General features: G+C 47.9%; 1 protein-coding gene across 2 annotated transcripts in view; it reads left to right on the forward strand.

Moving 5' to 3' along the window:
- Positions 1 to 4,216: 4,216 nt before the first annotated feature.
- The window catches only part of CAMK1D (calcium/calmodulin dependent protein kinase ID), a 417,102-nt gene continuing 395,521 nt past the window's right edge, over positions 4,217 to 25,797 (forward strand). Inside the window, exon 1 of one of the 2 annotated variants that reach the window (XM_067701413.1) lies at positions 4,217 to 4,334. In XM_067701413.1, the coding sequence (XP_067557514.1) occupies positions 4,222 to 4,334 (113 nt within the window). In that variant the 5' untranslated portion in view covers positions 4,217 to 4,221. Of the gene's footprint in view, positions 4,335 to 5,857; positions 6,021 to 25,797 lie in introns of those variants that run through there. The other variant, XM_067701414.1, reaches the window with a different exon arrangement.

A 25,797-nucleotide genomic window follows, 5' to 3' on the forward strand; every position in this document is an offset into this window, starting at 1 on the left:
GCACCTGGAACAGGGTCTAATGCGTTATATGAACTCAATAAGTATTATCTATTATTATGAAATTCTTACATAACAATTAATTTCTTCAGGGACTTTATAAACATATCCTCTATCATTGGATGTGGCTATGGAAGTCTATGAAAGGCTGATATTTATTTTTCCCATTACATGTAACTTGATTTTTTTTTTTTTTTTTGAGAAAACCAAAGGACTATTTCTTTGGAGTTAAGTAGTTTTACTAGGAAATGTCTTGATATTGATCATCCATATATTTTCTGATACCTGATGTGCCCCTTCAATCTGTAGATTAAGTTCTTCATTTCTGGAAAGTTTTCTTCTTCTTCTTGTTTTTTTTTTTTGGCCACACTGCGTGACTTGTGGGATCTTAGTTCCCCAACCAGGGATTGAACCTGGGCCCCTGGCAGTGAAAGCTCTGAGTCCTAACCACTGGACCACCAGGGAATTCCCTGGAAAGTTTTCTTGAATAACATCTTTAAATATTTTTTGTTCCATTATTTCAGTCTCTTTAGAAGGGATACCATTTATGAATATATTGAACTTCATGTTTCATATAATTTTCTAGGTAACCTTTACTCATTTCCATTTTCTTTTCCCACTATTCTTGATTTGTTTTCTATATCCCTTAAAAAGTTTTATACCTATGGTGATTTCATTTTGTTTCCTGATTCTTTCCTGAGCTCTCCAGCTCATGTTTTAAGTCCTGTTGTTGTCTTGCCCTATCTTCCCTGAGCAAGTTCTTGTCTTATACAATTATTCAAAATAAATTTTGATACTTTGAACACAAATTTTATCTATTCTATAGCAGATTTTTTTTTTTTTTTTTTTTTTTTTGCGGTATGCAGGCCTCTCACTGTTGTGGCCTCTCCTGTTGCGGAGCACAGGCTCCAGACACGCAGGCTCAGTGGCCATGGCTCACAGGCCCAGCCGCTCCGCGGCATGTGGGATCTTCCCGGACTGGGGCACAAACCCGTGTCCCCTGCATCAGCAGGCGGACTCTCAACCACTGCGCCACCAGGGAAGCCCCAGATTTTTTTTCTTGTGTTGAATCTTCACTTCTATTGTTCTTCCTACTTCTTCACTCTCTCCTTTTAAATTGGAGAAATTTTGTAAAGATTTTGTGCTTGTTCTTGTGCTTGATTTTTCATGTAAACTAGATGAGTTCCTCTACGAAGAGCTATTTGTAAGAGGTTCATGGTAAGGAGTGAGACTTAGACATCTTCCAGGCTAGCTGGAATTATCTTTGAATCATGCTCAGGTTCTTTATAACCCAGGTTTTTGACTAAAGGCTCTTTTGTCTTTACGTCTTTGGATAGAGATCTGAAACAAAAACACTGAGTCCCTCTTCTCAACCCTGCCTCCCTGCCAGGCTGCTTTTTTTTGCAACGGTGGCAATTATGTGTGATTCCTCATTCAGCTTTGATTTTTCTAGGTGTCATTGTTGTGTACACAGTCAACAACTTACACTGATCATCAGCACATGGGCAGACCTCATTTTATTGTACTTCGCAGATATTGAGCTTTTCACAAATTGAAGATTTGTGGCAACCCTGTGTCGAGCAAGTCTATTGGCATCTTTTTTTTAATGAAGGTCCATACATTTTTTTTAGACATACGCTATTGCATACTTAATAGGCTACAGGACAGTGTAAACGTAACTTTTACATGCAATGCGAAACCAAAAAACTTGTGAGACTCACTTTATTGCGATGGTCTGGAACCAAACCTGCAGTATCTCTGAGGTGTGCCTTGCTAGGAAATGTGGCCTAGTAACTCTCTTTAACTATTTCTAGGAACTACATACACAATTTAAGATAACCAAACTTTCACAGGGTTTGTGAGAAGAGGCCTCTAGCATCAGAGTGTTGTCACACAATCCATTTGATGGAAAGGATGATGCCCAACTTTTTATTTTTTGGCTGTGCAGTGCGGCATTCAGGATCTTAGTTCCCCAACTAGGGATCCAACCCACACCCCCTGCAGTGGAAGTGCAGAGTCTTAACCACTGGACCGCCAGGGAAGTCCCGATGCTCATCTTCTAATAATGAAACATTTTTCCCTGCAATATTTCTGGCTGAGATTTAAATAAGTTTTTCGTGTGGAGTGTATCTACATGAAGTCACCTAATAAAACATTTTTGATTAATACATTTTTAGACCAAAGAGTTCTTAAGTTTTCAAAGAGTAATGATATTCTGGATAAGCTTTTCATCATATGAAAAAACCACACTGATTTACAAATCCTAAAATCATTGAGGTTACATACCACTCTCCCTCCTACAACCTGGGTTTTATAGGCTCAGGGAGGTAAAGTGTCTTTAACACAAACTTAGCAACAGACTTGGGACTTGAGCCTAGTTTCCTGGATTTCTAGTTCTGTCTACCACCCCAGCTTGCCTTCCTGGTTTATCACTTTAGGTACTAAAGGCTGAATAGAGGTAATTTAGAAATTTTCTATAATCTATTATAGATTATAGATAATCTATAATCTATTCTATCTATAATCTATTCTATCTATATAATCTATATAGAGCTATAATCTATATATCTATATAATCTATATAGATCTATAATCTATATATCTATAATAGATTATAGATAATCTATAATCTATTCTATTCCATAATCTATTATAGATTATAATAGAATATATTAATCTATATTCTATTATAATCTATGCATTTGCTTTAGATAGTATATATTTCCCCCACACCACCTGCCCAGCTCTGAACCTGGGCCACACAAACCTGACCTACTGGCAGGACTGTTGGCTGGAAAAGAGTTTGATGGGCATAAAGTTAGTAAGTCTTTAATGATGGGTTATTAAACAACGTGTTCTTTGGGTCCTTTAATTAAAAAAATTAAAGGCTTTAAAGGAAATATAAAGACTTGGGACCTAAACTTTAGTAATCTGGAATATCTGCAGAGCTTTCTGGAGTGGAACTGTTAGGGAACAGACAGCTTTTGACCGATAGGTAACAACTGATTGACAACGGAGTTGGGGTGGGAAGAAGAGTGTGGCAGCCACCATCGCTAGAAAAACACGGCAGCTGGAAGAAATGGTCTGTTACTGGAGAACAGTCCAAGCAAGAGTCCTCAAGCAAACAGGATTAAGCTCTTAACAGGCTACGGTTTAACCATTCTTTGGGAATGATGGCTTTGTTCTCTATTGCAGTTTCCAAGGTCAAGATCTCTTACTTTACATGGTGTCCAGTAAGGGAGGAATGACCGTGCTAAAGCCAGACTGAATTGTCTTTGACATTTCCACCTCCTTCTTTGGGTCATGGGATCCATTCTTTTGGGCTTGGCCTCTTCAACTCCCCATTAGTTTGAGTCTTTTCTCTAGGACCTAGTCCAGCTGAGGATAACTTGATAATGCTCTGAATGAACATCATTATGGAAAATTTGGAATAGAAAGAAAACTCCCCATTACAGTTCCAACCGTACAAAACTTCTTTAGCATCACCACTTCTTTATTTCCGGGGACAATAGCTGAGACTGAGAATTGTTATCATGAGCTCCGGTGTTTGTTCCATAGGCTAGAAGCAAGGGTGAAATAGAGAGGAAAGAACGGGATAAGAAGAAGGAGTGGAAGGAAGGGAAAGGGGAAAAAAGATGAGCAGGTGCATATGGCGGGCATGGGAGTGTCCACTGGGATCTTAGTCACACCTGGTTCCTACTCTGCATATTGCCTAACCTTTGACCCCAATAAACGATAGTATAGTTCTTCAAAAAAACTTTTTTTTATTGAAGTATAGTTGATTTACAATGCTGTGCAAATGTATTTCTTCTTGAAGTGGTGCTGTTTGCTTTTGGTGACGTGCCCCAACTTTGAGAGAGGTTCCCTAGTCATCCATCTTGGAAGTTGGGTTTGTCAATTTAGTCAGTTTCTAACAGCCAAATCCCCCGTTTGCTCTCCTCAGCCTGGAGAGCCTTAAGCTAACAGCCCCTGAAAGGCGGAATCCAGCACGCAGATGTGGAGGAATGGGCAGGCCAGATTATCTTTCCACCTCCTTGGGGTCAGGGAAAAAAGGTGGAGGGCGGCAGGGTGCAGTGTGGGGTGGGTACAGACGGCTTCTGGGAGAGCAGTCGGCCTGCGTCCAGCCTGTCAGAACGAGGAGGAAGGTGCTGGGTAAGTTTCCTCTTCAGGGAGTAGAATATTTTTTTCCCCCTTTTACAGTGAAATTGGAACAGTCCTGGGAAAATGGGACAGGTGTCACCAATCAAGACACGGGGCTGTTTACCCAACTCAGCCGAGGGGCCCTCAGGAAGAGAGAGTCTTGATACGAAGAAAACTACAATTTTTCGAAACACGAGGTAGTCCCTGCAGGTTGGGAATGGGCGTCTGTACGTGGATCGCCCTCTGACAGGTGGACACGGGAGAGGGATGGGCAGTCAGAATGCGCCTCCGAAATGGGAGGCCAGAGGGAACTCTGGGTGCGTTTCTCCAATCTGTTAGAAAGGCTATTTCCAGGTACCTTCCCTGGCACAGCGTGCCCTACTAAACCCACTGCGGCTGGGCTGAGGAGGGGCGGCCCCCCTGGCGAAGAGAGTGTGGGGCAGAGGTTCACTTTGCTCTAAGTCTCTGGGTTTCGGCCGGCGAAGAGAGGGAGAAACCAGGAGGGGCCGAGCTGGAGCGAAGGCCGCTCCAGCCCTGGGGCCGAAGCAGCCTGGGAGGCGCACAGAGCCCGGCCCTGAATCCACCGCCGCTCGGCCGCCAGATAACCCTGGGAGTTAAGCTCCCAAAGAGAAAACGAGGCAGCGCCTGGCACGTCTTGCGCGTCCCCGGCCGCGAGGCTCCCGGCTCCCTCCTCGCCGCGAGGCCCCCTCCCCCAGCCATAATTGGACATGGGCGCCGATTTTGGTGCAATGCGAATTAGCTCCAGTCGCCCAGTCGGGAGGGCCAGGCAGGCTCGGGGAACGCCAGCCGCTGGCGGGCGCCGCGCCGCCCGAGTCAACGCCCACCTCCGCCAGCATCCCCGCGGCCGCCGCCTCCCGTCGCCATAACAACCAGCCCCCGCGTTCGACCCCGCGCAGCGCCCGGACGCCCGGGGAGGACGCCCCCGCCCTCGGCGCCCGGCATCCGGGTGGCCTCGCGCCCCCGCCCTCGCCCTCGCCCCCGCCCTGCAGCGTCCTAGCGCAGCGCAGAGGCGCCCTCTCCCGCAGCCGGAGAGGAAAGCCCTCGCGCCCCCGAGACTTGACTTTGCGGAATTAATAAAGCAGCCCCGGGGGGCCGGGGTCCTTCAGCACGCGCCTGGGCGCCCGCACCTGCCTGGGTCCCCCGCACCTGCCCTCTCCTGGGCTCCAGGGCGCGCGCGGCGGCGGGGAGCGTAGCCGGGCGGCGACGGCGGTGCCCCGGCGTCCGGGGCACGGCGTTCCCGGGGAGCAGGACATCCCCGAAGGCGGCAGCACGCGGGAGGCGGGGAGGCGGGAGGCGGCCGGGGCGCGCGGGGAGGGCGGGGAGCCCGCGGGAGGAGGAGGAGGGAGGGAGCAGGGCGGGCGGCTGGGAGGGAGGAGAAGGGAGGCAAGAAAGTAGCAGAAAGTGAGGCTGGCAGCCGGCTGCAAAGGAGCCGGGCGAGTGGCGGCGGCGGCAGGAAGTCTGTGCCCGAGACGCGCAGAAATAAGAGCCAGGGAGGGACCGCGGCGGCGGCGAGAGTGAAAGAGGAAACTGCAGAAGAGGAAGCTCTGCCGCAGCACAAAGTCTCCTCCGGCTCCCGCGCCGAGCATCCCCGCGCCGCCAGCCCAGCCCTCCCGGACCGGCTCGCCGCCGCCGCCGCCCCCGCTGCGCCCGCGCCGCCGGCCCCCCCGCGCCCCCGCGCTCGGGCGTCCCCTCCTCGCGCGCCCACCCCGGCCCCCCGCGTCCCCGGCCGCTCCGCCTCGCCGCCCTCTGCGCACGCCGGCCTCGTCTGCCATGGCCCGGGAGAACGGCGAGAGCAGCTCCTCCTGGAAAAAGCAAGCTGAAGACATCAAGAAAATTTTCGAGTTTAAGGAGACCCTCGGAACGTAAGTGGGGACCGGGGAGTAGAGGGTGGAGATGGCAGCGGCCGCGGGTGCAGAGGTGGCTCCCGCTGCCACCGCCGCCGCCACCGCGGTAGGAACCGGCGGGTCGCCGCGTCCTCATTGTCCAGTTCTCGGCTCTGCGTGCCCCCCTGCGTGCCGGCCGCGTGGGTCGCCCCGCGGGCCCGGGTGGGAGCCGCTCCTGGGCGGGGGAGGCTCTGGGCTTTAGGGGTCAGTCGCAGGCGGGCGACTTTTCACTTCCCTGACACCGCCGCCCTCTCGACTTCTCCCCATGCGTGACTGTGGGCTGAGCATGGTGGATATTCCTGTTTACTGGCTGCGTGCGTCTTCTCACCGTGTGCATGGGTGCACCGTGTCCGCGAGAGACGTGGTCACGAGAAAATCGGGCTCCAGGCATTCCCATTTCTGTCCTTCCGTTATGTATCCTTATAGAATTGACATCTTCACGTACTAGGTGTAGGCAAGACTTTGGATGACCGCGCAATTAAGGAAGGGAGGAATTTCGCAGTGTTCAGGGTCACGTGTGGGCAGAGCCTTACCTGAGCGTCTGTCCATTTCACCAGGCTCGGCAGCACACGCTGGGGTGCGGGTCGCCAAGGGAGGGTCTGCGAGGGTCACTGTACCGGTGGTTTCTCTCTAGGGCTGTGTGTAGTCCGAGGCTGGTGGCGGAGTAACCAGAAGTCCATGGCAGGAAGGCTCCGAGCATGTGCTGCTCCATTCAGCTGCTGTTCCCTTTCTGCCCAGGAGTTGGTTTTTGTTTGTTTTGTTGTGGAGTGCCTCAGAATAGGTAGGGAGGCTGATAGTGAAAGAGAATCGGGCACTGCTGGAAGAGTCTGAAATTGGAGTTATTTTCTCCCCTCATGTGATCGGTATCTGTCAGCATATACATTCATACACATATGTGCTGTATGAACCGAACGTTTTGCAGGGATTCATGGAGGTGTTAATTAGGCTGGGAAGAGATAGACGAGGTGTTTCATAAGAGAAATCAGTGTGCTCTTCTCTCCTGTCTTCCTTAACCCCCCTTTACTTGCTATTGTGGTTAGTTTGCTTTTCCAGGACCACATTTTCAAACCCAGATTGTTTTCTGTCCCATACTCAGGGTCCACTGAGTTGTTTGGTCATTTTCCCTCCCCGAGCCGCGCATCTGCAGTGGTCCCCCAGAGCCCAAGTTGTGAAGGTAGCATCCCTGCCATGCTTCTGATCCTGGGGACGCACACTTGCCGAGGATGAGAACAGGGTCTCCCAGCCGTTGTGCTCGCTTCAGGAACACAGTCTACCTGTGGGTGTAGACTTTCTGTCTGTTGGAAAAAAACAGAAAGGACTTAGCCTTTTCATAGAGAGGGGCTTGGGGCTGCCTCTTAGCATGGCCTGTTAAGGGGTGAGGTTTTGTCCATAACTTTAGAAAATTATCATTGAGGTTTACTTGGGTTTGGGGTAGTGACTCTGAGGTGCTTAAGTTGCCGAGAAAGAAGAAGCGTGTGCTTGCTGGTCATCCTGAGACCAATCGCCTCAGATGAGGGGATGGGAGAGAGTGGAGTCCCATCATGAGAGAATGCGTTCCTTTGCCAGGCGCATCTCCACCCGAGCCCCTCGAGCTGGTCCCTCTGCCTGCAGCCACCAAGCAGACGGATGCAGCTCCCCTGACTGCCTTCTGCTCCCTGGAGAGCCGGGTAGCTGCCCCTCTGCCGTGGCTGGGCTGCTCAGCCCCATGAGCTGTGACTTCATTGAGTGGCTCCTGCTGTGGCAGGTGCTGTTTGGGTATGACTGCTGGTGGTTCCACCTCTGGGCAGGATGGGGACTTGACTCATGGTGACGGAGAGACTGTACAGCTCTTGCAGAACAACCTCTTGGACTCCGGCCACATTCCCCGTGAACCTGGGGATGGGTCTCTGTTAGGGTTCCAAAGCTTTGCCTTCTGTCTTGGAAAGAATTCTTTGAAAAGAAGCTTCCCACTGTGGTCCTGTAGTGCTGACAGGGGTTCTAGAAGAGTGAAACACAAACAATAAAATGATCAAAATGTTTTCACTCTGACCTAGCAATCCCACTACTGGGCATATACCCTGAGAAAACCATAATTCAAAAAGAGTCATGTACCAAAACGTTCATTGCAGCTCTATTTACAATAGCCAGGACATGGAAGCAACCTAAGTGTCCATCAACAGATGAATGGATAAAGAAGATGTGGCACATATATACAGTGGAATATTACTCAGCCGTAAAAAGGAATGAAATTGAGCTACTTGTAATGAGGTGGATAGACCTGGAGTCTGTCATACAGAGTGAAGTAAGTCAGAAAAAGAAAGACAAATACCGTATGCTAACACATATATACGGAATTTAAGAAAAAAAAATGTCATGAAGAACCTTGGGGTAAGACAGGAATAAAGACACAGACCTACTAGAGAACAGACTTGAGGATATGGGGAGGGGGAAGGGTGAGCTGTGACAAAGTGAGAGAGAGGCATGGACATATATACACTACCCAACGTAAGGTAGATAGCTAGTGGGAAGCAGCCGCATAGCACAGGGAGATCAGCTCGGTGCTTTGTGACCGCCTGGAGGGGTGGGATAGGGAGGGTGGGAGGGAGGGAGACGCAAGAGGGAAGAGATATGGGAACATATGTATGTATAACTGATTCACTTTGTTATAAAGCAGAAACCAACACACCATTGTAAAGCAATTATACTCCAATAAAGATGTAAAAAAAGATGTTTTCACTCAATAGCATGATAATAATAATAGTAGTAGTAGTAAAGGTAGGTGACTTTATTAAATGAATACCAAGAACCAGTTGTTATTCTAAGTGCCTTAGGTATAGTAACTCATTTTACTCTCACGTTAACCTGATAAAGTGGGTATTTACTTTTATCCCCACTTGGCAGATGGAAAAACTGAGGCAGCAGAGAAATTATGTGACCTGCCAAACCGGAGCTACTTATTAAGTGGAGCTGATATTCGAATCTAGGCAGAACAACTTGTGATTATGCATGTGGGGTTGAGCCCCTCTGTGGATTATGTAACAGCAAATGTTAATAATAATTTGACTAACTTTAGTATTTGGAAAGCTAATTTTCATATTAAGGTAAAGAAAACCTAATTATCCAAACATGTAACATGTGAAAGCTTTTGGGTTATCAACACCTTTTTGTCTCTTGGACTTTCTAGAAGTGGTCCAAAGTTCAGGATGCCTGTTTCGCCCTGGGCCAAGTCCAGTGATCCTGACCTGGGTCTAAAGAGAGGTCACTTCTGGTTCTGTTAGTGTGGATTTTGGCTTTGGGCTCTACACTTGTTTGCAGTGGAACCTAGCATCCGTCAAGGGTGTCAACAGTTACAATTGGGATTCATTTCCAAGGTACTCTGCAGGCCCAATCATTTTGTTTGTCACACTTTTACCATATGCCTTTAGGATCCTAAGGCAGGAAAGCCCTGCCAGGAGCCAGATTGTCAGCCCACAGTGTTAAAATGCTTTTAAAATAAAGCACTGTGAAGGCTCAAGGAGCACTCACTTGGCAAAACCTTGTAATCTGATATCTGGCTGCCTGATCCCGGTACCTTTCCATGCAGAGCACAGCCTCTACTGTTGAAGGCCAGAGGGTCAAGCCATTTAGACCATGTGGTCAGCGGGACCTTGCTGGAGGGTGGGAGCCAAATGGGAGTGAAGGGTGGCCCAGAAGGGTGGGAAGAGAGCTGGAGGAAGCAAAGGACAGCATAGGGGAAGGAACCCACTGGGTGGTTTGGACCTGGGTTTTCTGATGCACCCCTGAGTCAGGCCTCAGGAGAAACCTCTCAACTTATGACCTTCAGTGTGGCTCTCTTTGAAGGGGAATCCCAGGCCCTAACCCTGGCTCTGAACAGGGTGGGAAGGCTTAATTACTGTTTATTAATCAACGCCGTGTTTTCAGATCCCTGCCTGGCACGCCAGATTAATGTGGGATCAAATAAATGTTGTGTAACAGCAATTAGGAGTCCTAAACATTTCTGTGGAGTGTTTGCCGAGGCCATTCAGGCCATCTCTACCGTAGGTGTCTTTCCACGTCTTCTGAACCAAGACAATGAAAATAGGCCATTTGGAGAAAGATACAGATGGGAAGAAAGGTTTGACCGTGGTGTCCAGGAAGTACCCCAGACTCATGGAAGTGGCTTCTGTAATTGCCACGCCATGAAAGGCATCTGAACAGAGGAGGCCCTGAGAGTTGACACAGAATGATTCTCCCAATATACCTCATTTCTTCCCCCAGAGTATGGAAATGGCACGTCCTGGAAAATAGATCTTCATCTCTGCAGGGTATGAATACACGCTTTTCTTACAGACCGAATGTTTTGTGTTGAAGTAATTGCTGTTTGTGGGGGGCTGGAGCGGGCACCATGGAGGTCTTGGGCCTGGGCTCAAGGTCTGAGTCAGCCGCTGCTGGGGTGTGTGGCCTGTGGGCTGCTTGGTCATTTTTCCACATGACCTGGTCTTAGCTTCCTCACCTGTAAAATCAGGGGGAGGGCAAGGAAGATGGGATGATTTTCAAGTGCCCTTACAACCCTAAGATTTTTTTGGCTTGTCTAGGTAACGAAGGCACTCACTATAATTTTTCGGGAGCTTTCGTGTGTAGCTAGAGCAGCTTAGCCCTATTTGGAGGGACATTTTTATGGCCAGGCTAGTAGCAAAGTGATACAGCTCAGGACAGGAAGTGTTATCCCACTTGATGTCAGTAGCACAATGCCTTTGCTTTTTCATGAAATGAGTGCCTGCTGGGTGCTGCTTTAGGAGGGGTATAAATAGAAATTTCTGTGGGGCCAGCGCTGTCTTTTCCCACTAGTATCTTCCTTACATGCCTTGTTCTGAAATTGCTCAATCAGTACACCTGTTGAGGACACAGATTATTGATTTATCTGAAAGCCCGGGTGGAACACAGACTCACCTGTTCTTTTGTGGGAGGCAGGTGTGTGTGTGGGTGTAGGGGGAGAGGGAGATTGCAGAGCTACCCGAGGTGATTTGTGTGTTTGACCGACTGATTTAAGAGTAATTTTTCTGAGACTACTCAAAATTTTAGTCTGTGAAAAGCATTTAAAAGAATATTACCCAGAGGAGCAGAGAGGTGGGCAGCCCCCAGAGTGCCCCCCGAGGGTATCCCAGCTGCGGCATTGGTTAGAAGTTTGCATTTTTCAGCCCTTTGTTTGAGGCGTGATATAAATTCAGCCTCTTGTACATTTAAAAATATCTATTGAACACCTGCTATATTCTAGGCACCGGTGCACGGTAGCGGGGAGTACAGCAGCGAACAAGCAGACACAAATGCCTGCTTTCCTGGAGCTCACATTCTGGTGAGGAAGCCAGAAAATAAAAAAAAAACACATGAATCAGGAAGATGTAGAGTATGTTATCTAGTATACACGTTAGGGGAGAAATGAAGCAGGGAACGGGGATTTTTGGGAGGGGGAGGTGATGGTGGCTTGAAGCAGGGTAGCCAGGGAGGGCCTGGCTGAAGAGCTGCTATTTGAATAAAGATCTGGAGGCTGCATTGGGGTAGCTGAAGGTAAAATGTTCCGGTCGGAGGGAACAGCAAGGGCTGTTTTGAGCAGAGGTGTACCTTGACCTGACTCAGGTGTTTCCGTCATGGCTGTGGTTGCTGTGTTGAGAATGAATGGACGGGTTCAAGGGCAGAAGCGGGGAGACCAGCTCGGAGGCTATGGAAACCATCTAGGGGAGAGAGAATGGTGGTGGAGGACTGGGGTGCTGCTCTGGGGGTGATGAGAAGTGGTTGGATTATGGAAACATGTGGAAGGGAGAGCCGATAGGAATTGCTGGTAGATTGGGTGTGGGATGTGAGATTCGCCAGGGATTTGGGGCTGGAAGAAAGATGCTGTTTGTTGCTTTTGGTCAGTTTTGTTCCAAGGATTTTCTGAGCACCTGCTCTGTGGGCACAGCAGGGCTGTCCATGTTCTGGGAAGCTCTTGGAAAGAGTTTGGAGGGAAAACTCAGCATTCTTTGGGCTCCTGGGTTCTCCTTGTGAGGGACTCTTGGATTTATTTATTTGTTTATTTTAAAAAAATTAAAAACAATCTTTGGCCACACCACGTGGCATGTGGGATCTTAGTTCCCCCAGCAGGGATTGAACCTGCGCCCCTTGCATTGGTAGCATGGAGTCTTTTTTTTTTTTTTTTAACATCTTTATTGGAGTGTAATTGCTTTACAATGTTGTGTTAGTTTCTGCTGTATAACAAAGTGAATCAGCTGTATGTATACATATACCTCATATCCCCTCCCTCTTGCATCTCCCTCCCACCCTCCCTATCCCATTGGTCTAGGTGGTTATAGGGCACCGAGCTGATCTCCCTGTGCTATGCGGCTGCTTCCCACTAGCTAGCTGTTTTACATTTGGCAGTGTGTATATGTCCATGCCACTCTCTCACTTTGTCCCAGCTTACCCTTTCCCCTCCCCATATCCTCAGGTCCATTCTTTAGTAGGTCTGTGTTTTTATTCCCGTCCTGCCCCTAGGTTCTTCATGACCATTTTTTTTTTTAAAATTCCATATATATGTGTTAGCATATGATATTTGTTTTTCTCTTTCTGACTTACTTCACTCTGTATGACAGACTCTAGGTCCATCCACCTCACTACAGATGACTCAATTTCGTTCCTTTTTATGGCTAATATTCCATTTTATATATATATATATATATATATATATATATATATATATATATATATATGTGCCACATCTTCTTTATCCGTTCATCCGATGATGGACACTTAGGTTGCTTCCATGTCCTGGCTATTGTAAATAGAGTTGCAGTGAACATTGTGGTACATGACTCTTTTTGAATTATGGTTTTCTCAGGGTATATGCCCAGTAGTGGGATTGCTGGGTAATATGGTAGTTCTATTTTTAGTTTTTTAAGGAACCTCCATACTGTTCTCCATAGTGGCTGTATCAATTTACATTCCCACCAACAGTGCAAGAGGGTTCCCTATTCTCCACACCCTCTGGAAGCGTGGAGTCTCAACCACTGGACTGCCAGGGAAGTCCCAAGGGACCATTGGATTTTAAGGCTAATCTCTTTCTTTCCGAGAGCTTGTGTCTGGGATGGGCTTTTGAAATATCTCCTGTTCTGTCACAGGGGGAAGTCATGATAGGCTGGACATTTGAGCAGCTGGACAAACTGCTTAACTTCCTGTGAAAATGCTGGGTTTTGCCTCCAGAATTATCACCAGGAAGATCACTCTGACAGGTTTGTAGGTTACCTACAACTCTCCCACTTGATTTGGGAATTAAAGCGCAGACGTTCTGTGAAAAATAATAAACATGCAAACTCCTGCTAGGTCTTTCTTTGATAGGATGTTTTATGTTTGGAGAGAAAAAGCCAGAAGTTTTTCTTGGTTGCAAAAAAGATAAACCCTCGTGGCCTTACTGATTAGTACGGTGGGATCTGGGAAATTGCACTTTTTAGAGCTTGGTCCCAGAGGGGCTAATGAAGACTAGGTCTCAAGTAGAAATTTCTGGATCAAACTTGGCAACCGAGTGGACAATAATTAAACTTGGCAGGTGGACTTCCTTGTCCTCTCAGAGGAGGATTTTAGGGGTTAACTTGTTGAGCTTTTTTTTGGCTGGGTCTCCATAAATCCCTTTAATCTTTCCTTTCCCCAAATAAATCTCCGTAAATCCCCTTCAATCTCTCTCCTTCTCTGCCTCTCCCCTCTGGGAGGGCTTAGCATTGGTCCAGCAGGGCACTGTCACATTATTGGACAGCTTACATCCACAGGGTGGACCCCAGGACCTCACATTGCCTCCAGTCCTCATGAGATTTTGCAGGAATCGCCGGGGAGCCCACAGCCCCTGGGGACACATTTCTTTAATTGAAGAATGAACCACTTATGGGTGGCCAGCACGAAGCCTGGAGCCTGACTCAAGATCCAATGCACAGGGACACATGGACCCTGGGAGACATGCCAACATTACCTTCTTTTGCAGTTCACGTTGGGTGCCTCCCTTTGACTCCCTGTGGTGCAGGAGATCACCTTTTCCTTGGGCTAGTTTTCTGTTAGACCCTTCTTGATTTTTTCAAAATGTTTATGATGCAGTATGTGGATTCTTCAGGTTCGAATCAGACCAGATGGATGCCACAGGCCAAGTTCATTCCATGGCAGACCAAGTTCATTCCCTGTCTCCAGTGGTCAGCTGTGGGTCTCTTGCTGTTTTTCCTAGTATTTCAGCAGGATTCAGAGATGGAGGAATGCGTTTCTTGGTTAACACCAGATCTTGAGGATAAGCCTAAAGACAGCAGATTGGCTGAGGCCAGGCAGGGGAGGCGTCAGGAGGCAATGAACCGTACTAGAAAGGCAGCTCCAGCACCACCCTTCATAGCTGCATCCCTCTTGATGTCCATCCTTCATCTTTCTGAGTTAAGATGCAGATGGAAGTTGCCGCTTGTGGGATTCCTGTAAGGATTCAGTGCCATCTCTGAGGTGCCTGGCACATAACTGGGATTGAGTAAACAGCAGCTGCTGTCAGGTTTTACTTGCCTTCAGCAGCTGTGGTGGAGGATAGCTACCCTCAGATATTCAGGGCCAGCGCTGTGAGGAGGAACATGTCAGTGTCTGTTGGAAATTGATTTTTGGAGGCTCCTGGGGCAGAGATGCAGAACAGTGCATACTTAACCTCCCCCCGCAAAGTTGATTTAAGAGACCGTCAACAAGTCCTCTGTCAACCAGGGAAGAACATTCGCTGGATATTCCGCGGGGCGCAGTCCTGAGCTGCTAAGAACGGAGGATCTGAGGTCACCAGGCCATGGGTGCACATCCTGGGTCCACTGATTCCTAGCTATTAGGTTTTGGGCAAATGATGTCACCGTTCTCGGCCTCGTGCCCTCATCTGCACAACAGGCTAACACTAGCACCCGATCTAAGGGTTGCAATGAAGGTTAGATGAGGGCGCGTGGAAACCCCTTAGTGCATGGACATGGCTGTGAATGTGTGTGCAGGAAATGCTCCTTCTCTCTCCTTAGCCCCTGCGGGGCTGACACCCTGCTCCTCAGAGGCCACGTGCCCCGATTTGGAGGGTCCATTGCACCATCCAACACATGCTTCCCACAGGAGGCTGGTTGGTTCCCCTGGCGCTGGTGTTCACCAAGAGCCTCAGTCCCAAACGTCCTCCAGGCCAGCTCGCGTGTTGAGTGACCTAGTTTGCTGCATATGTAGACTCATCCCCTCCCTGGGTTATGTCATCAGCTTTGTCTCTCTGCACCTCTCCCTGCACCCTGAGCTGCTTTTTTTTTTTTCTTCAGTCTATCTCTACATCAGCTTGTGCAAGACGCTCTTCTAACTGCAGTTTCTGTTGTCGCCAACAGCACTTAGATCTTGGTGCAGCTGTGGCCCTTCTTGAAGCTGAAACGTGCTTCTTTCTGGGAATGGCTTCAGTCTTACCTGCGTTGGTTTCTGATTGAAAATAACGTTTGGCTTGGAGGACTGAAGTAACTTGTTGATTACAGTATTCCAAAACATCACTGACTTTTGTGAGTTTAAATTCTCTAGGTAGTGAGTTTATTTTAATGCTAGAGTTTTCAAAAATGGCAACGTGTCTAGGTATAGACCGCATGAACGTGCATAACAGTTTACTCAAAAATAACCTCATCAGGGATTGTGTGATGGAGGGTGGGAGATCTCAGAAGTTTAATTTCCCAGGTTGCAGCATGTAGATAAAACAGTCGGAGAGCTCATGTCTGAATCGGGTGAAATCCCTCATCTTGGCTTCTCCATGTTAGACCTTTCCATGGCCTGACCAGGTCTGGGGTCACAGATTATTGGTACCTCTGCAGTGTAGTGAGCATGGGAAGAAGAGGCTTCCCAACTGGACAGAGTCAATGTTTTTACTGGTTGAGAGGCCCCCTCTCTGACATTTATAACCACGGCTTACATCACTGAAATTGCTTTTACTCCAAACTGGATTAGGGGCTGTAAGTGGAATCCTAAAGGTATCATATTCAACAAATACGATACCTGCACACAATGCCGTCCCCTCCCACCAAGGCCCACAGTGTTGTGGGAAAAAAACCAAGAAGGAAATGAAGCTGTGCTAAGTGGAGAGGTCTGGTGGGATGATGGGGGGGGCAGACACCCCAGGGCCCCTGCCCCCTGCCCCCCTGGGCTCTTCCCATTTCTTTAACCTTCATAAAAATGGCTGCTCGAAATTTGCCTTAAAACATTAGAAGATACGAATGCCTTGAAATAGGTTGAGAGACCAGCCATCTGTGATGTAAGTGATTTTAAAGAAAGTGCTTTTTCCTCCCACGTGAAACTGACAAGAACTAGCAGTTTGGCTGGAAGACGGGAGGAAAGTAGGTAATTGTGGTTTTGGAGCTTTGGGGGGGGGAAGTGGGGAGGTGCAAATGAGTTCCAAACTGGGAAGTTGAAGGCCAAGTGCGGCAACTGGGAGAAGGATCCCAGGCCGACCGACTGATTAAATAAACTGGGTTCTGACGCCTCCCTGGTGGTCCAGTGGTTAGGACTGTGCTTCCACTGCAGGGGGTGCGGGTTCGATCCCTGGTCGTGGAACTAAGATCCCATGTGCTACGTGGCCAAAAACAAACAAACAAAACTGGGTCCTAGACTGGCCCGGGCTCCGAAAGGGAGGCTGCTGTGGTACTGCCTCTGTGACCTCCCCCCTCCCCTCCTCCCCCAGCACAGCCCCGGCTCCCAGGACCCGGCTGGGACATTCACACTGTAATTCAGCCTCACTGGGCATTGGTACTCAAGGCTTCTCTAGGTGTGAGCGGGCTCCATACCCCCATGAGACATTTCACTTTCCTTAAAAAATATGCCTTGAACAACCACCACACCCAAAAGGTGAAAATGAACTTCGGGGGCAGACCTTGTATAAAAGTTGGGGACAGCCTGTATCTGGCCGTCGTGTACAGGAACGATGCTGCTGGGATTCACTCTGCCTGCGTTAGCATGGCCAGTGTCAATGGAATTTGTGGTCCTAGTCATGATAAAAAAACTCTGATTTTGACTTTTTAGGGCCCTCTTGGCTCCTTTGACAGCTGGGAAATAGAAGACATAATATTTGGGTGTGTGTGTTTCTTAATTGTGGTTAAAAAAATGCATAACTTAAAATTTACCATCTTGACAATTCTTAAGTCTTTAGGGCCCTTTTGGCTCCTTTGACAGTTGGGAGTTAGAAGACCTCGTATTTGAGTGTGTGTGTTTTTAAGTTGGGGTTAAAAAAAATGCATAACCTAAAATTTACCATCTTAACCATTTTTTTTAAAAAATAAAATAATTTATTTATTTATTTTTGGCTGCGTTGGGTCTTCGTTGCTGCACATGGGCTTTCTCTAGTTGCGGCGAGCGGGGGCTACTCTTTGTTGTGGTGCGCGGGCTTCTCATTGCAGTGGCTTCTCTTGTTGCCGAGCACGGGCTCTAGGTGCGTGGGCTTCAGTAGTTGTGGCTCGCGGGTTCTAGAGCGCAGGCTCAGTAGATGTGGTGCATGGGCTCAGTAGTTGTGGCTTGCAGGCTCTAGAGCGCAGGCTCAGTAGTTGTGGTGCATGGGCTCAGTAGTTGTGGCGCGCAGGCTCAGTAGTTGTGGTGCACGGGCTTAGTTGCTCTACGGCATGTGGGATCTTCCCGGACCAGGGCTCAAGCCCATGTCTCCTGCATTGGAAGGCGGATTCTTAATCACTGTGCCACCAAGGAAGCCCCCATCTTAATCGTTTTTAAGCCTATAGTTCAGTGGCACTAAGGACATTCACGTTGTTGCGCAACCATCACCACCATCCATCTCCAGAACCTTTTCATCTTCCCAAAGTGAAGCTTTATCTCCATTACACGCTCACTCTCCATTTCCCCTCCCTCCGGCCCCTGGCAACGCCCATTCTGCCTTCTGTCTCTGTGAATTCAGCTACTCTAGGTATCTCCTATAGGTGGAATCAGACAATTTTGTCATTTTGTGTCTAGTGTATTTTATTTAGCGTAATGTCCTCAGGGTTTTTGCCTGCCCTTTTAAGGCTGAATAATATTCTATTGTATGGCTAGACCACATTTTGTTTATTCATTCCTTTTTTTTTTTTTTGCGGTACGCGGGCCTCTCACTCTTGTGGCCTCTCCTGTTGCGGAGCACAGGCTCCGGACGCGCAGGCCCAGCAGCCATGGCCCATGGGCCCAGCCGCTCCGCGGCATGTGGGATCTTCCCAGACCGGGGCATGAACCCGCGTCCCCTGCACCGGCAGGGGGACTCCCAGCCACTGTGCCACCAGGGAAGCCCTATCCATTCTTGATGAACACTTGGGGCTGCTTCTGCCTTTTGGGTTTTGTGAATAATGCTTTATGAGCATGGCTGTCCCTCTTCAAGTCCCTGCTTTCAATTCTTTTGGTTCTTTCATTTCATACCCAGAAGTGGAGTTGCTGGGTCATGTGGTAATTCTGTGCCTTATTTTTTGAAGTTTTCGCAGCACAAAACTCGCATACAGTTTTGTGCAGCTCTGTGGTGTTTTGCAGTTTGCAAAATACTTTTACATCCACGATTCCTGCTGCGCCTTAGGACAGCCCTGCGAGTGGAGAGCAATCATTACCCTCATTTTACAGAGAAGAACATGGAGGTTCTGAGAGGAGATGAGTCAGGAGAAAAGGTTGCTCAGTGGCGCTTGGAGGTTGGAGCGTCTTCCGACTCTGAACTCAGTGCTCTTTCTCCCCCATCGTGCTGCTTACAAGCTGGTTAGTGGGGACAGTGGGAACAGAGAACACTGATGGATGAAAAAGGTACGTCCTCATTCTGTGGATGTGGTGTGGTTAGGAGACCATCGGAGCCCGTTGTGTGCTGTCAACCAGCTCTGGTTTGTAACCTTGCTGATTCCATGGTGTAACTACTCCCACTGGAACCACTTAAAGCTACCCCTGGTTTAACAACCGATTGCAGAATTCTTTTTTTTTAAATTAATTAATTTATTTTTGGCTGTGTTGGGTCTTTATTGCTGCGTGCAGGCTTTTCTCTAGTTGCGGCGAGCGGGGGCTACTCTTAATGGTGGTGCGTGGGCTTCTCATTGCGGTGGCCTCTCTTGTTGTGGAGCACGGGCTCTAGGCTTCAGTAGTTGTGGCTTGCAGGCTCAGTAGTTGTGGCTCGTGGGCTCTAGAGCACAGGCTCGGTAGTTGTGGCACACGGGCTTAGTTGCTCTGCGGCATTTGGGATCTTCCCTGACCAGGGCTCGAACCCGTCTCCCCTGCATTGATAGGCGGTTTCTTAACCACTCTGCCACCAGGGGGAAGCCTCCAAAATTCTTGAATGAGGCTCTTGTGAGCACGTGTGAGTTGACTCAGCACACCTTTGGAGGAAGTTGACGTCAGGAGATCTGAGTTCAGTTCTGGCTCTGTAGCTTCAGAAGTGTGGAACCTTGGTCATATCCTCTCTATGTCTGGATTACCTTGTTTGTTAAGTGGGGATAATGACACCTGCTTCCATTACAGACCTGTTGTAAGGCCTGAATGAGATAAGGTATGTGCAGTAAGGCTTTATACAAATAGAAGATATTATTATGTTGCAAAGATTATAGCTTTAAAATAGTTCTTTCTCATAAATGTTGGTGTCATGCATACTCTTTGGAACCTAGCTATCATCTTTTGGGCACGGTTCCCGAGAAGTTGGGCCATGGTCAGCCTTGACGCTGAAAGCATCAATGCAAAACCCAAAGTTTCATAGTATATTTTATCTAGACCTGTTCAAGTGTATGTTGTTTTTGTTCTCAGTGTTTAAGCAATTGGTACGTTCAGAAAAATTCTTTAAAAATTATAAAAAGGACATGTCATCCTGGTAGAGAATTTAAAAAATATGGAAGAGTATAAGGAAGATGATGAGAACTAGGTGGCTGGATGGGTCTTGGGTCATCAGTCCCTCTAGGGGGCGGGGAGATCTCAGGAGAGACCCCAGCGGTCAGCGTTTGGGGGTGGGTCTCTGGGGGGGTGGGGTGGGGCTGTGGTTATTCACTCACTGCTGTGGAGATATTCCAGTATTTTACCAACTGGTCTGATTGGACCACTGCACACCGGTTGAGTATCGGCTCTGGAAATAGGAGTGGTGGTCTTTGTTGAATGCGGTGGGTGTCCGATGTTTTTCAGGGTGCCGGTAGTTTGTGTTAGTTTGGTGCTGGTGGTGATGCCATCATTGGGATTATTGCCATGATTACCCTCTCTACTCTCATCACCACCTCTAAACACCTACAGAGTCAGCAGTGGGACAGAACCAGGTGCCAACAGGAGACCCTGCTCAACAGGCTTCCAATGGGCTAATCACCTATGTGAGAAGAAGGAGGTAAAAAAAATATTCACATCCAAGTGTGCCTGACTCCCCTCGGTTGGCGTAGGACACAGGAACCTAGATTCTCAGTCACTTCATGGCATGAAATAATTACTGTTCACTCTGGACTGAATATTTGTGTCACCCCAAATTCATGTGTTGAAATCTAACACCCAATGTGATGGTATTAGGAGGTGGATATTAGCATAATATCCTCAAGGTTTATCCACATGGTAGCATGTGTTAAAATTGCCTCCCTTGGGCTTTGGGAGGTGATTAAGTCATTGAAGGTGGAGCCCTCTTAAATGGAATTAGTGCCCTTATAAATGAGACCCCAGAGAACTCCTTTGCCCCCTCCACCATATGAGGACACAGCGAGAAGGCAGTTGCCTTCTCGAACTAGGAAGTGGGCTCTTACCACACCCCAGCTCTGCCCATGTCTTCATCTTGGACTTCTGGGGGCCCTGCTTGGCTGGTGAGGCTCCCAGGCAGGGTTCCAATGGGGCGTGGACGTGGCAGCCTCTGAGTCTTCAGGATCAGTGTGGCCGCTCTCCCCACCCCTCAAGGCTGTTCCTGGTGGCCTTCCTTTCCTGTAGGAATTCTTGAATGTATAATATATTCCCTAAGTGTGATCTCATCCTAGGATCGCAGGAATGGTCCAGGTAGATGCAGGGGCCTCCAAAAAGCTTGGTTAATCGTGAAGGTACTAAGAGCTGGGTGTCCTTCCAAAGCTTTCCAGGAATTGGGAGTTTGAGGTCTCTTCTAGCATGGCCAGCGGGTCAGGCCCTAACCCTGCAGAAAACTTCTGGGTTCATTGAACCCTGAGTAAACTGGGCCCCTCTCTACAAGCCAGGTCTGCCCCATAGGAATGAGGGAAACTTGAACTAGTCCTGGTGCTAGAAATTCCAATGGGTTTGTCTGGCCAAAGCCATCTGGAAATGTGCCTTCATTTAGTTGCCTCGGTCAGGCTTCAGATAAGACTTTGGAGAATTGTGAGACTGATTCCACAGTTTTTTCTTTTAAAAAAAAAATCATCAGATATTACAGACCGAGATTCTGCTCTGTGCCAGGCACTACGGAAGTGCTGATAAGACAAAATGTGGTTCTTGTCCCTGGGGAACTTTTGGGGGGGACAAACATGTAATTACACTTCAGTGTGATAGTGCTGCATGGTGGGGACACAATATGGAAGCTGCAAAGAGGGGCACCTTGCCAGAATTGGGGCTCAGGGACGGTGAGCTGGGCTGTTGCCTAAAAAGTCAGGAGTGGAAAAGATCTAGCATTCTTCATTACTTAAAGAGCTCCTGCTTTATGCCAAAGAGAAAGCTGGCTTCTGTAAGACAAAGGAAACATACAGTTTTAATAATAATAATAGCAACCATTTATTGAGCACTTACTAGGTGCTAGGCACTATGCCAACTACAGTATTTTACATGAATTTTCACAATAAATCCTCATAGCAGCCCAATATAATAGGTTCCACTGTCATCACCATTTTAGAGATGAGGACACTGAGCCCCAGAGAGGTTAAGTAACTTGGCCAAGGTCACACAGAACTATGTGGAAGAATTGGGATTTGAGCTTAGGTTAGATTATCTGTCTGGGGCCAAAGCCAGTGCCCTTAACTATTAGATCATTGTACTAACATTCTACCGACTTCATAGGTTGGCAAATTTTGTCCCCTGAACTCTTAACACAGCACATGGTGACAAAAGCATGGGGCAAAGTGTTTTGGGGTTTCCAAGGGAAGGGAAGTAATTTTTATCAGAAATAATAGATGGAGACGAATCATAAGAGCAGGTAACTGAATTGTTTTCCTAGTAGAGCTTCTCCAGTGGCCCATTTCCCAGATGGCAGCCGTGTATTCATTTAACCAGTGGTGGTTAAGCTCTCACTTAGGGCTGGTGCTGTACCAACTGGAGATTCAGTGGCAAATGAGAGGAGTGGTCCCTGCTGTGTCCTCCAGACATGCTAGACCTGTTCTGACCTCTGTGTCCTGCTCGTGTAGGTCCTCCTATTGCCATCGCTCCCCACTGATTTTCCAGGGTCTTAAGATCACTTAAGTCTGCTCTCTTCCATCAAGTTTCCCCAGACATAAGCAACCCACTTTGGACTTCTCTGCTTCTGTTCTTTCCAGTCTTAGAATCATTCTGTTGAGGGCCAGCCATTGCAGGTTTTTTCCTTTGTGAGAATTTTCTCCAGCTGGTGCAGCTCAGAGCTGCTCGCTGGGGACATTCTCACACACGTGGTTTCCCTCCCGGGTGTTTCCCACAATGCCTTGCACCCTGAGTAATAGGTGGAGAGTGTGTTTGGTTCAGCGTTAAAAATCCCAAGTAATAAAATTGTCTCCATGGTCCGTTAGGAAGCTTGCTTTTCTAAATGTTTGCATTACTGATAAGCTCTTCCGAACATTCTGCCCGTATTTTCTCCCCCTGGACTTCATCTTCAGATCGTCACCACTTTTCCACGTGTGGCTTACTCAGCCGGTGGATTAGCTGCGGTGAATTTTTAATCTGTGGGGCTTTGCTTGCTTCCTCCCTTTGGCAGCCTCTTTCTCTTGGCCGCCGTGGGGCTGCGCTCGGAGAAAGAAAACTGGTCGTCAGGCTCCAAAAAAGAGTCCTCCTCAATAGGAAGGCCCAACGCTAAATAGAAGTGATATTTGGATCATCACACCCTTCTATTCATTTTGCGGCCACGGTTGGTTGTGTCCTGTGGTATCCTGTTAAATACCTCTACTTTCTATTATTTTCCGTCTTGGAATTTCCCCCCAAACGTGGCTTGTTGCAGTCTTGAGGTACTCATGGAAGCAATATGTAGTTGGCTTTTTTCATCTTTTCCTTTGCAATCAGGCCTTTCTTAGTTTTATGACTTTTTCTGCATGCTAGTGTGTCCAAACCCAGGGGCGATCCAAGGGGTAGTTGGCAACTGTGCTGTTTTTCTTCTGAAGGTGTGATGTCTGTGGAACTGATGATGGGATGAGAAATTTCTGGGCACTTACAGTAGTCTTTCCTGATGTTCTTTCCTTGAAAATTCAACAAACTCTTTGTCTCGAAGTCCCAGATTCATTGACTTGGAGGTAAAAGTTTTCCTTGCTCTCAGTACCTGGGCCAAACCTCCTGAGTGCATAAATATGCAGCTTTTCTTTTGCCAACCTGTTTTCTGAGGAGGTCGCTGGTGTCCCTGGGAAGGTGTGGAGGCGGCTTGAGAAAACCTAATAATGGCCACCAGTATTTGAATATCTTCCAGGTCTGAGGTCTTTCACTGGCCACTTGGCCACTTGAAGGGTCATTTAATCCGTCAGTAACCCTGTGAATTAAGTACTGTTTGATAGTTGAGGAGAGCTTACTGGTCCCAGGGCACGTGATTCGTAAGTCACAGGACAGCGATTTGGACCTAGATCTGTCTGAAGAAGCTTCTGGAAGGCTGTGCCCAGCTCACAGCTGTGTTGACTGGGGTGAAGCAGGCTTCTCCAGGGTGTGTCCTGGCGTGGTCCTGGGGGCTCTGACAGGGAGACTTGTGTCCTTGTGTGTTATGACCATTGTCACTGAGTCTCCAGAATGTCACGGCGGCCACCCTTCTCCTCGGGCCCATCTTGGAGCCTGGAAGTGGTATGATGTTCAGTGTGCAGGTGAGGACACTGCCACCTGGAATTCGTGCCCTGGCTCAGGCTTGTCAGAAACCTCTGTGCTGGAGTCCTCCCTGGAGGTCCGGTGGTGAAGACTTTGCCTTCCAATGCAGGGCTGTGCAGGTTCGACCCCCTGGTCAGGGAGCTAAGATCCCACGTGCCTCTGGGCCAAAAAACCAAACATAAAACAGAAGCAATATTGTAACAAATTCAGTAAAGACTTTAAAAATGGTCCACGTCAAAAAAAAAAAAACCCTTAAAAGAAAAAAAGAAACCTCTCTGCTGAGAGAGAAGTGGGCCTCATCACAATGTTACAGGCTGAGGTTAGATTTCGTTATCACGTGGCAATTTCCGTACTGGCAAAATGAAGAAAATCATATTGAAAACATCGAGAGAACCCTGAGATTTTAAATCAGACTATTTGCCAAAAAGAACAAAACCAAGCCAAGACAGAGCACTCACCTCAGGGTTCTGGCAAACAAAATGCTTTGGAACTTAAAAAAATACACATCATTTATAGCATAGATATCCATTAGCAAAAGGTCGTGGAAAACACAGGCAGATAGCCAGAAATTCAGACCAAGTCTGGTTGATTTTCTCAAATGGCTAAAATATGTACAGGAGTATGATTCTAGCCCCGGCTCTCCTGTATGACCTGGCGTTGAGCTCGTTCTTAGTGGCAGTTGAGTGACAAGGGGACAGATATTCTTGACTCCCAGTTCAGTGCTGTTTTCCTCACTGAAGGGTTTTTTCTTTTTTTTTATTGTTGATGTTCTGCTCACACTAAATAATTAGCTTTGTTTTCTCATTGCAATGTATTGTAAGTGCTTTTCAAAAATGTGTCAGAGCAGATTTACTTTTTCTCAGGGCTTGTTAATTTAAAAAAAATGACTGTTAGTTGTGCAATAAAGACCTCATCATATATGATGGACCTCACATGGTTTCTTTATATTTTCATTACTTGGAAAACACCAGGAGAGAGCCAATAGGAATATTAAACGTGTTGAACATCTGCTCTGTTAAGAAAGACGTACCAGCACAGTATGCCACGTTACTCATTGTTTCTTTTCAGGTTATTTTTTATTTTATTTTATTTTTTTTGTGGTACGCGGGCCTCTCCCGTTGCGGAGCACAGGCTCCGGACGCTCAGGCTCAGCGGCCATGGCTCACGGGCCCAGCCGCTCCGCGGCATGTGGGATCCTTCCGGACCCGGGCACGAACCCGTGTCCCCTGCATCGGCAGGCGGACTCCCAACCACTGCGCCACCAGGGAAGCCCGGGGTTCTGTTTTAAAATCTGTTTCTCTAATGATTTTTATGCAAGATGACCTTTTCCTGTTGTCACAGGCAACTTCTTAGCATAAGAAGCAGTTAACACTGGATCTTGTATTGAGTTCACATCCAGAGGTATTAGGAGCCAAACTGTTTAACGTTCCAGTTTGAGATTCTGATTTTGCATGTGGTTAATTTTGGAGAAAGCGTCTAACACATGTAGCTGAGCTCACAGACCAGTTCATAGTCCTTTTGGCCTCATTGCTCTGGAGTCCAGAGTGACCTCTGGGGCCCTGGACGCCCACCCCTCCTGGGGCCAGCATCCTGGGTGTGCAAGCTTCATAGTCACACGGGGCCCTGCGCTCAGAGGGCCCCAGGCTTCGTTTAATGAGCTTTGCCCGCTGTCTTGAAATTCTTAATATTTTTTGAACAAGGATCCCCCCCCACCACCATTTTCATTTTGTGCTGGGTTCTGCAAATTACATAACTGGTCTGATCCCTTTTAATAATAAAACATTCCTCTCCACTCCTTTCAGCCTAATATCAAAGGTCTTTTACTGATTGATTAAAATTTTCTTAGGGCTGGTTGTTA

This window comes from Pseudorca crassidens, chromosome 1 (genome assembly GCF_039906515.1).
Source record: "Pseudorca crassidens isolate mPseCra1 chromosome 1, mPseCra1.hap1, whole genome shotgun sequence".
Classification (NCBI taxonomy): Eukaryota; Metazoa; Chordata; class Mammalia; order Artiodactyla; family Delphinidae; genus Pseudorca; species Pseudorca crassidens.